The following is a 12287-nucleotide window of genomic DNA, read 5'->3' as shown; positions in this document are numbered from 1 at the left end:
TAAAGAAGCCTTATGGTGTAATGCTCTGTCTTGATTAGTTACTGCCTTTTCCTTTCGTAACTATGTAGATTCCTAATCAATTTGTTAAATTAAATGCATGCATATTATACGTGAGATCCAGCTGAAAATGTTTGTAGCAACACAATCCTGTAGAAATTAACTATATTGTTTTAATACGAGTGATATATGATAATATAAATCGAATCAGCAACGGATTCAAACAAATGGTGTTTTAACGATTGGCTCGTGAAAATGGTGCTTTTTACGTAAATTTATATACTTTATATACAGGAAAAAAAACGCGAATCGCCGTTCCAAAATGGCCATACCACGCGAACCTCTCGGACATTTTTCTTTGGTTAGGGCTTTAGGTCTTGTATTTCTGTAAAAACCTTCTAACTTCTACCAAATCTCATTGTCATAACGTTGTTTTGATCATTCTAAATTATAAAGATCTCAGTTTCAGAAGGATTTTGTCACCATGATGTTGCTTTCGAATGTTTCAGAAAAGTCGCCGGTCCAAACAACGACCATGCCACGCGAATATCCCGAGACGTTATGCTTGGCCTAGGGCTTTCTGTCTTACGTTTATGTAGAGAAGACCTTCCAAAGTAATACATGAAACGAACCTTAAACGGAATCAAACAGTGTTTGAGCGGTTGGCTCGTTCTTTATTTTTACTAATCTGGATTGAATATGTTTTCCCAGCAGGCACTCGACGTTGTTTCAACGTTGAAACAACGTTGAAAAATGGTCGTGACGTTGTTCAACCAATATTCAACTATGGACGGACATACGGATATATTGCCAATGTATATACGACGTTGATTCAACGTTGTTTATGGTCGAAGTTTTACATTTAGTTTAATCATTATATAAACCTTTATACCACTAATTTTGTGTTATTTAATATTCCTTTATTGAATAAGTCTGTAAGTGATTTTGTCAGGAAAATTTGCGTTAATTACAATCTTTTTCCGTATATTCAAAATTAGCGCTTAAACAAATAAAGTTGGAAATAATTTTTCACTTTATATTAACGCTTTAAATGTTAGTTAATATGTTTTGTTGTTTGTTGTTTTATTTTTTAGTTCTTTATGAATAATATTAATTAATAAATTGATATTAGTCAAAACCCCGTTTATAAAATAACGCTGGTCAGGGGAAGTAATTATTGCGGTCTATGATCTTGTTTGTTGGTCTATGATTATCGTTCGTGCAAATGGTGGCGCTGTTTGGAAAATTTGAAAACAACACGATTGGCAATTTATTTGGATTTCGAAGGTATTACCGTAATGTTTTACTTTTGTTTACTGATTATTTTCTAAAATATTATTATTTATTCTTAAAATTCTACTTTAATTTAATTTATGAAATAAAAGAGAGATGAAAACACGTGATTGAGTTGATTTGACACGTTTTCGCGACCTAATTGAATGATTTGTGTTCGGTACAGTAGGCCTTGATTGTAAACACGAAGTTATTGATGTCCTTGGCAATTTATGATTTTACAAATCTTGTCTTTCTTTAATTTATTTTTCATATTATTAAACATTTGTCTGTACTATATCCTAATTAGAATTTAATCAATTATAAAACTGAAACCTATTAAGTAGTTCGGCCCATATAATTTACATCCCAAGACAATATATATAACTATGTCTATGTTTTAGTGATAGTATAATACAGTGTTAATTAGTTTGAAAAAAATACATTATTATTAAGTTAAATAACAAAGTTGAGTGTTAAACTTTAAAGTTGAATTTATAGGGAATGATAAATCTATTTCTATTTTATAATATATTATTTTATATTCTAGATCCTGGTCCTGGCTGAAATTTAGAGTATTGCAGCTGTAGTCTGTATACCATACACTCAACATGAAAAGGACTGTCAGGTTTGTTAAATTGAAATTAATTCTTATTAATTTATATATTTGAATTTATTTACAATACAAAGTATAAATTTTTCAACTACTGGATATTTATCTTGTCTTAAAATATATTATTTTCTGAATATTCCTGTAACATTATTAATATAAAATTTACATGTTTGTTGATTTCAGGATGCTGCATAGAATGGTCTTAGCTAGAGCCTAGAATGTTAATTTTTTGGGAATATGCTGCAAGCTACTGACGGGGAGCAGTTTTTCTTACCAATCATAGGTGAGACTTTTAAATAGCTTCTTTTTAAAAAGATTTTGTTGTCTTATATACAGTATTTGCTGTCAATATGAAACTTGGCTATGTTTCAATTTCTATGCTGTTTTATGATGTAAATCTTAGAGAAAAGCATTTTAAGAGAAAAAACAAATCAATAAGTTGAGTATTTATATGTATAGTTTGAGATTGACCAAGTCAACAACTTCTTATTTTTATTTGCAGAAGCAGTAATAGACAGCCAAAGAAGTACTCAAACACCTGACATACCCAGAAAGATCTAGAAGAAAAGATGGGCACAGATTGTAGCTTAATTGTAAAACTATTAAAGTGAATTTAAGCTGCACTTGAACTGTATTTTTTAAATAAAATATCTGAAGTATTTAATATTGTCTTGATATTATGTTAAACTCGGTAACTTTGCTTTATATCCAAAAATTAAAGTATGGTGGGTTTTCAACGTTGAAATGACATTGAAACGTCAACGTTGTACCAACGTTGAAGCTGCAACGTTGTATCAACGTTGAAATTTCAACGTTGTTTCAACTTTCAAATCCGAATATAAATCCAACCTTATTTCAACGTTGAAATCTGACCATAATTCAACGTTGAAACAACGTTGATGTGCCTGCTGGGTTATTACTATAGTTATTTTCCTGCGGGTATATTATGCAAGATATCTCTGTTCTTCGTTTTCAGATGTTCACAAATGCCAGTTATAATAAGTAATGATAAAATTGAGATTGTGGCAATGTCAGTCTAAACACACAAAATATTTAAGATATCTGTGTTTCTTTTGAAGTAATTTGTCATGAACGAGGAACAACAACGCGTCAATGATCAATATACTGAATGGATGCTTTTTAAGAAAATGTACACGCTTTGTTTCGATATATATCTTTTTCTTTTATATGTTTGTTCAGTCATTGGTAGTAGTATACTACTATTGGTTTCCATCATTAAAGTGAAACGTGATCGGCCCTTAAAATTTTCTTTTGTATTTAAAAAGAGGAATCTTCGTTTTAATTGTATTCCCCAAGCAAAAGATAAAACTTAGTCTAGCAAAAATGATATTTAGTTACAAGGAGAAGAGTTGATTGTATTTTTCATCACAGTTTCAAAGAGTAATCTTGCTTTTCGTTGATGCATGTAATGTAGTTAAACAGGACTTTTCATTTTAACATGTTATTTTTACCAGCACATTTGACACGAATCTTAAAGAGATATTGAGTACATTTCTGTGAGCGGAATGAGCTGTATGTTTAAAATAAATGGACTATTGTAATGGTTTTTGACTAATAACTGGTAATGAAAAATGTTAAGAGTTAAATATAACAACTAAAATTAAATGTAAGAAGAGTACCCCTTTATCAATTGAACGCTAAATATTCTTCCCAAAGGATATTTATAAAATTTCCTTTCAGTCTTGTGGTATATTAATTATACACATAAACTAGACTATCCAAGCTGACTCTGACCTGGACATCCATCATTTACACTTGGCTTTACACTTTCATGAACATAGGGTCACTTTCAGAATAATAGTAGAAGATTTTTAAAGCTTCAAGCCTCCAGATAAGCCAAAATATTTTTAAAAAATCAATTTCGAGAAAAATGTTCTGACATTTTTAGAAAGGTTAAAACATTCAAGATCCAAGTTATATTTTACATGTTATGTGTGGTTTAAGAATTATTTCTACTGCGTTACTAACACAGTAAGGGCCGTTTTTGCATATGTTGACCCCTTTTTTGGTAATTTTCTTTGATTGTAAGTGCCGATTTCAATACGTAAATAACTATTTTTATTCACCTCACAATATTTCACTATCAAATATATTTCTAAAGTTTACATGAAAATTAACACAAATCCGGAGGTCTGCTGCTTTAAAAGCTTGTAATGCCTTGTCCCAAAGGAACTAGAATTATATTGGTCCTTTCACAGAAAAAGCAATTATACTGTTTACAGAATTCGGCCGAGGATAGCAGCCAAAGATTTAAAAACTGGAATTTTGCAATATAAAAAATGATGAACTTCTTATATTTGAATACATGTACATATTAAAATGAAAAAATAAAAACTTTTAAGACCAGAATTCTTAATGAATTGGCTTGAATTATTTTGTTGTCCTTTCATCAACATGATACGAAATACAAGTTATCGCACAATCTTCATATCACTTGGTAAATTAAAAAAAAAAAGCAACAACAACAAAAAACAACAGAAAACAGGTACACGATAGGTGTTTCTGTTAAGTAAATTTATCACAGGACCAAAAAATTAAAGAGACGAAACGGTTATGGAGAATATAAATAAATGCTACAAAAAAAAATTCTCATAACTTTGTATTTCTTTGTTAGGAAATAAAGTAAAATCAGACTTTACACACGACATACGTATTATCCAACAATACCATCCGTTTCCCTGCAAATATATTAAACTGATATCAGTAAACAGTATACAAAAGGTGATCCAGAAATAAAGCAGTAATATTTAAAAAGAGCGACGCAGTGTAAAGGCCAATCGTCCAAGCCGTCCTTAACATTTCATCTATGAATGCATGACGTATAAAACACTGTCTCCCCTCATTCCAATTGTTTCGCAGTTAATTGTGTCTCAAATAGCTAAGCGATATATATGTATTTCATGCTTACGTCTTTCAACGAACAAGGAAATTAAGATAGTTGTACACAAAGACCAGAATCCTTATTCATCTGATAAAATTTACAAACTAAATGTTCAGAGCTAACATTTAATTATATGCAGCACAAGATTTGATTCATTATTTTTCTATATAATTATATATCTCATGCAATTCCAATGCGCGCTGTTTAGATGAGCATTGACTTTTTTTTGGGGGGGGGGTGAGGTTCTGGAAGTCATAAGACTTATGTTGCCAAGAAACGCACCTCTCGTATAATAGCTGTTGAATTACATTAAAAGTGACTGTCGGTAAAACAAATAGCTACTTGTATTTACATATCAGAAAAAAACTTTAAAAAATGTCAGAAGTAACAAAGTAACAGAAACTGAAGAAAGACAAAATAGTTTTATAAAACAATGTCGTAAAGGTTTTCATGATTTCTGAAAATTTAGAAGTGGAAATTCAAACTCATTAACAAAATATTTTTCCATGACCCCTATGCAAACTTAACAATGAGAAATAGATATTAATTAGTCCATACCCTTCTTGTTCACAAATATAGAAGGTTTCTCCGATACAATGCCAATCGTTCCACTTTCCGCCTGTACCATGGATTATTGTCACACAATTCTCATTTCCAAGGCCATTGTTTGGTTCTCCTTTGTTCCAGCTAACGAATCCAGTTGTACTCAATTTAGTTCGACTGGACATCCACATCCAAACACCTTCTTCCTGAACATCGCTAAGACCAATCCAATAAGTTCCTGGCATAAATACATGTTATATTTTCTATTCAACGAACAATCTATTCCGCAAAAGTTTGATACTTTATTAACAAAGATACTTTTTGGTTTTATTACTCACATAGTAATTTATTCAGTTCTCCCGAAGCAAAAGCAATTTGTCATTATTTTAAAGCAATTTTTTTCAATACTGCCAAAGCTAAAGCAATTTCTCATAATTTCAAAGTAAATTTATTTATTTCTGCCAAAGCTAAAGCAATTTGTCATTATATCAAAGTAATGTATTCAGTAATCCAAAAGCTTAAGCAATTTGTCGTTATTACAAAGTAAATTTATTAAATACTCCCAAAGCTAAAGTCATTTGTCATTATTTCAAAGTAAATTTATTAAATGCTGCCAATGCTAAAGTCATTTGTCCTCATTTCAAAGTAAATTTATTCAATATTCAGTTTTTTTTTGTTTTTTTTTTTATAACTAGAGGTGAATCAGTAGAATTATTTTTACTTATACGATTTCCTTTGCTTACAAATTTGAAAGGTATTTAGTTAAATTAAAGCAATATAAATCACGAATATAAAAAATACACAAATTAACACGATAAAATGACATACGATTCATCGAATCAACAATAGGCCTCAACACAGCATTTTCTGCGGCAGTCTCAATTTCAACCAGTTTTCCACCCATCTTGTTACACATATACTGAAATTTTTACTCCAAATGTGAAAGTAGAAATCATTTTAGACTTCTCAAACTAAAAACTAACAACCCCCTCCCCACCCGAAAAAAAGAAAAAAAAAACAACAAACAAACAAACAAAATACAAAGAAAACAAAACAGAGACAAACATGAAAGTATTATGCTGATAACAAACGTCCATTTGATGTGTTGCAAAATATAATCGATGAACTTTCAGCGTTTGAATCACGTGATGTTCCAATAGAAAATCATTATTTTCGAATCATATCACATTTAGCCTCGTTTACATTTCAGGATCCAAAATATCTATATCAAATACACATCCGTCATCGTGCTTTTTGTAGACTCAGTACATTTCATTTTTAGAGTCCAAAATATCTAAATCATGCTCTTTCCAGCCCAAGACTGACACAATGAAATTGCAAAATTAATATAAATGCATGAACGCAATAACGAAATTATACAAATTCTACAAAAGAAATTTCAAAATATGGTAACTATAATTATTGTCGTAAAATGTGTTTTAAAATGACAACAAAGTAAATCAAACATTTCAAGGCATAAAATGGAAGCAAATCTTTGAATAAATAAAGAACTACGGTAACATCAAATTTATATTTCTTATGTCAATCTAAAAAACGACATTGGCAACATATGGGGTAATTACAAAACAAATCAATTTTAAATCATTAATGCTGACGATAGCGACTTTCAAAGCGCTACCAACGAAAAATGTGCCTTATATGTATGTATACATGTGCCATATACCAATTATCTAAGATATCGACGAGTAACAAAAGACGTTATGTGGAAACGGTATATAAACAAGATGGCCAATGGTTTAACAATCTGAACTAATAAAAGTGATATGCGAGCTTCTTACATCGGCCCCTGTCCAGGGTTCCATGTCATGGCTGAAATGGTAACATGACGATTCGTGTCTTATCCACCCATTTGGACAGCTCCCTAAAAGTAAAATAGTTATAGCTAAAAAGTTTTTGTAAAGCAAAGTAAAATAACTTTTTAGAAATTTTCAAAAATGATCGACAAACGTTTAACATGAATGTAGAAATAAAACAATGCTTTCTATTCTTTTGTTTGTTTAATTTTTTATCTATCTGTTTGTTTCTTCATTTATTTTGGTTTGTTTGAAAATATTTTGTAGGCATCATGATTATGGTTAACAAACACAAGAGACACGTTAATATTTGAATTAATATGTGTTAAAACTTAAAAAAAGAAATTCCTATTTGCCCACAATCATAGGCCTTGACATATTTAATATTTCGTTTTAAAAGGCACATTATGCTTCAGAAATGCATATTTTAATAAAATTCTTTAGAAATGTCAAACCTGTGTTTAAAATGATTAAATAATGGATTTAAATCATGATAGATGTTTGTAAAAGAAGAGAATATCACTTAAAATTGCTGTAGTGTGTTACAAAGGTAGCAAAGTGTAACCAAAGTAATATTTTGACTTTCATGCAAAATACAAATTCACTATATTTATACCAAACCAAAAGAGATAAAGAAGCAAAACATAGTTCATCTATATGGCAAATGACGTAATGGTATACCTTGATAAATAATTCACCTCGTCTTGATACATACAGTTTATTTAAACATACTTTTGATTTAGAAAAATACTTAAGTGTAATTAAAGAACCAAAGTATAGAATAGCCTTATCTAGATTCAGAACATCGTCTCATAATTTAGCTATAGAATATGGAAGATATCGTAATATTCCAAGAAATGAACGTTTTTGTGAAAATTGCCAATTTAATGAAGTTCTCCGATTTGAGAAAAAAGTATCTTAAACGGTATTACTACACATGGCCGACTAAGCAAAAGTTTATCAATTTAATGTCTGAATCATCGTTAACTGTGATTAATGGTTTAAGCAAATTTATATATCATGCTAACACTTTAAGAAATTAATCCTATCAAATGTGATCTGTATTTTATTCATAGGATTGTAAGGCTCTTCTGAAAAAATCCATGTACTTGTGTTGTTTGTGTTTATATATTTTGTACTTGCTATAAACATGTATTTGTTTAATGCAATAAAGTTTTGAAGTTGAAGTTTTAGAAACTGTACCAAGATACCAAAAATAGAATATTTTTGAGACTTAAAATGATAACATATCTGAGACATAGTGGACCTTAAAACAAAACTTCAGTCATTGAAATTTACTTACATACTCCTCCAAAAAGCAAAATAATCCCAATAACTTTCATGTCAACAGTTTTAAGGTCTACAGTCGTGGTTAAACACGTATTAATATCAGTGGAATATACACAGGTTTTCTTATCTTTAACTCATTGCCATGATGTGTGTATATATAAAGACATTGTATCTTAAAGTGAAATTATTCTGATTTTTCGTTGTCAAGTTGAACTGAATCGATAATATATTTCAAAAGAATCACCACTGTTATAATGGTTATTGACCAACTGTTGACATTGTAAAATGTTAAGGATGAAACATAATTTAGCTTAAATATGTTATATAAATATTTGCCCCGCTATTTTTATTAATTGAAAGTAACAGATTATTCCGATGGATATTTACACTTTCAGTGGACCACGTGTGAAAAACAGAAAACCAATTTTTCAGACAAATGTGGCAACTATGACCTACGTTGTATTTTACAGATGTTATTCGCTGAGCAATCACACTTTCCTTTGTTGTTATTTGTTGTCTATTCAATGCAGATTTATATGAACGGAATAAATGTAACTATTGAACATGAAAATAAGTATAATGTTTCGTGAAACAAAGGTTTCAAATAAATGTGTCCCCTTCTGCTTAGGGGTTTGAATGGGGACAGCGGCTCCCCTCATCGTCACGAAGATTTTGGACTTGGAATTGGCCTCAGGTCGGTCAGAAGGTAACGTGTAACCAACGCTGAAAAGCCTTTAACTCAAACTCAATCAATTGAGAAGTTGTAGCACAATGAAATTAGTTTTGGTGGAACAAATCAACGCAGATTAGTGACTTTTAACACTTTTGCAATGTCCTCTCGTTGCCATGGTAACATGAAATTTGAAATTAAGCATGACAAAGGCTATGGTCCAGTCAACATTTGTGCCACGCTTGATGAATATTGAAGCATCTTTTACAGTTTCATAGAAATTTGAACTTGTAGCATGAGGCGTTTCAATGAAAATAGCCATTTTTCACAAAGTGATCATGCAGGAATGGGTTAATGGGATAAGGGCAGCATGTAAATAGGTTATGTATGAGGAGTGATTTGTATAGAGATTTAGGTAACCTTACGGCTATTGACTGTGTGAGAAGCGCTCTGTTCATTGTACGAGTAGTGATATGTTAGTCATTTCAATGTTTAAGGAGTGCTCTGTGAGTGATGTTCATTGTAGAATTAGTGCTCTGTGAGTCATATTCATTGTACAAGTAGTGCTCTGTGAGTCATGTTCATTGTACAAGTAGTGCTCTGTGAGTCATGTTCATTGTACAAGTAGTGCTCTGTGTGTCATGTTCATTGTACTAGTAGTGCTCTGTGAGTGATGTTCATTGTACAAGTTATACCCTGTGAGTCATGTTCATTGTACAAATAGTGCCCTGTGAGTCATGTTCATTGTACAAGTAGTTCCCTGTGAGACATGTTCATTGTACAAGTAGTACCCTGTGAGTCATGTTCATTGTACAAATAGTGCCCTGTGAGTGATGTTCATTGTACAAGTAGTGCCATGTGAGACATGTTCAGTGTACAAGTAGTAACCTGTGAGTCATGTTCATTGTACAAATAGTGCTCTGTGAGTCATGTTTATTGTACAAGTAGTGCCCTGTGAGTCATGTTCATTGTACAAGTAGTGCCCTGTGAGTGATGTTCATTGTACAAGTAGTACTCTGTGAGACATGTTCATTGTACAAGTAGTGCCCTGTGAGTCATGTTCATTGTACGAGTAGTGCCCTGTGAGTGATGTTTATTGTACAAGTAGTAACCTGTGAGTCATGTTCATTGTACGAGTAGTGCCCTGTGAGTGATGTTTATTGTACAAGTAGTAACCTGTGAGTCATGTTCATTGTACAAATAGTGCTCTGTGAGTCATGTTCATTGTACAAGTAGTGCTCTGTGAGTCATGTTCATTGTACAAGTAGTGCTCTGTGAGTCATGTTCATTGTACGAATAGTGCTCTGTGAGTCATGTTTATTGTACAAGTAGTACCCTGTGAGTCATGTTCATTGTACAAATAGTGCTCTGTGAGTCATGTTCATTGTACAAGTAGTGCCCTGTGAGACATGTTCATGTACAAGTAGTAACCTGTGAGTCATGTTCATTGTACAAGTAGTGCCCTGTGAGTCATGTTCATTGTACAAGTAGTGCTCTGTGAGTGATGTTCATTGTACAAGTTATACTCTGTGAGTCATGTTCATTGTACAAGTTATACCATGTGAGTGATGTTCATTGTACAAGTAGTGCTCTGTGAGACATGTTCATTGTACAAGTAGTGCTTTGTGAGTCATGTTCATTGTACAAGTTGTGCTCTGTGAGTCATGTTCATTGTACAAGTAGTGCTCTGTGAGACATGTTCATTGTACGAGTAGTGCCCTGTGAGTCATGTTCATTTTACATGTGAGTCATGTTCATTTATTGTACAAGTAGTGCCCTGTGAGACATGTTCATTGTACAAGTTGTGCTCTGTGAGTCATGTTCATTGTACAAGTTATACCCTGTGAGTCATGTTCATTGTACAAGTAGTGCTCTGTGAGTCATGTTCATTGTACAAGTAGTGCCCTGTGAGTCAAGTTCATTTTACAAGTAGTGCTCTGTGAGTCATGTTCATTGTACAAGTAGTGCTCTGTGAGTCATGTTCATTGTACGAATAGTGCTCTGTGAGTCATGTTCATTGTACAAGTAGTGCTCTGTGAGTCATGTTCATTGTACAAGTAGTGCTCTGTGAGTCATGTTCATTGTACAAGTAGTGCTCTGTGAGTCATGTTCATTGTACGAATAGTGCTCTGTGAGTCATGTTCATTGTACAAGTAGTGCCCTGTGAGTCATGTTCATTGTACAAGTAGTGCTCTGTGAGTCATGTTCATTGTACAAGTAGTGCTCTGTGAGTCATGTTCATTGTACGAATAGTGCTCTGTGAGTCATGTTCATTGTACAAGTAGTGCCCTGTGAGACATGTTCATTGTACAAGTAGTGCTCTGTGAGTCATGTTCATTGTACAAGTTGTGCTCTGTGAGTCATGTTTATTGTACAAGTAGTGCCCTGTGAGACATGTTCATTGTACAAGTTGTGCCCTGTGAGACATGTTCATTGTACAAGTAGTGCCCTGTGAATGATGTTCATTGTACAAGTAGTGCTCTGTGAGTGATGTTCATTGTACAAGTAGTGCCCTGTGAGTCATGTTCATTGTACAAGTAGTGCCCTGTGAGTCATGTTCATTGTACAAGTAGTGCCCTGTGAGACATGTTCATTGTACAAGTTGTGCTCTGTGAGTCATGTTCATTGTACAAGTTATACCCTGTGAGTCATGTTCATTGTAAAAGTAGTGCTCTGTGAGTCATGTTCATTGTACAAGTAGTGCTCTGTGAGACATGTTCATTGTACAAGTTGTGCTCTGTGAGTCATGTTCATTGTACGAGTAGTGCTCTGTGAGTCATGTTCATTGTACAAGTAGTGCCCTGTGAGTCATGTTCATTGTACAAGTAGTGCTCTGTGAGTCATGTTCATTGTACAAGTTATTTTCAACATATTTCCATGCCAGCTTAAAATATATTTAATTTAATGCCCTCGATATCATTGATACTTTTGTACAGTAAATTCTGAATTTGAAAAAAAAGAATAACAAATATATATATATATATATATATATATATATATATATATATATATATATATATATATATATATATATATATATATATATATATATATATATTTTTTATTTATTATCAATGATATCGAGGGCAACTTTTACATTTATCTTACCAGTAGAGTTATTGATTAAAATTGAACCAGGTGTATATGAACCGTAAACATGTAAAATAAGCTAGTAAAGTATAAAAA

General features: G+C 32.1%; 1 protein-coding gene and 1 long non-coding RNA gene across 2 annotated transcripts; one reads left to right on the top strand and one right to left on the bottom strand.

The window, feature by feature from the left end:
• The first annotated feature begins 708 nt into the window (after positions 1 to 708).
• On the top strand, positions 709 to 2800 carry LOC132725191 (uncharacterized). Its single transcript, XR_009625021.1, has 4 exons — positions 709 to 1284; positions 1820 to 1897; positions 2066 to 2165; positions 2385 to 2800. It is a non-coding gene; the product is annotated as an uncharacterized LOC132725191 (long non-coding RNA).
• Positions 2801 to 4489: 1689 nt separating this feature from the next.
• LOC132725181 (perlucin-like protein) lies at positions 4490 to 8578 on the bottom strand. The gene is made up of 5 exons (XM_060710268.1): positions 8445 to 8578; positions 7127 to 7209; positions 6156 to 6246; positions 5343 to 5565; positions 4490 to 4581 (listed from the first exon to the last, which is right to left on the bottom strand). The coding sequence occupies exons 1-5, from the start codon at positions 8482 to 8484 to the stop codon at positions 4557 to 4559; spliced, it is 462 nt and encodes a 153-aa protein (XP_060566251.1). The 5' UTR covers positions 8485 to 8578; the 3' UTR covers positions 4490 to 4556.
• Positions 8579 to 12287: the final 3709 nt, after the last annotated feature.

Source organism: Ruditapes philippinarum, unplaced genomic scaffold (genome assembly GCF_026571515.1).
Source record: "Ruditapes philippinarum isolate M1 unplaced genomic scaffold, ASM2657151v2 ctg8484_1_1_1_1, whole genome shotgun sequence".
Lineage (NCBI taxonomy): Eukaryota > Metazoa > Mollusca > Bivalvia > Venerida > Veneridae > Ruditapes > Ruditapes philippinarum.
Note: the sequence above shows the minus strand (reverse complement) of the source record. Positions and strands in the feature narration are given on the sequence as shown.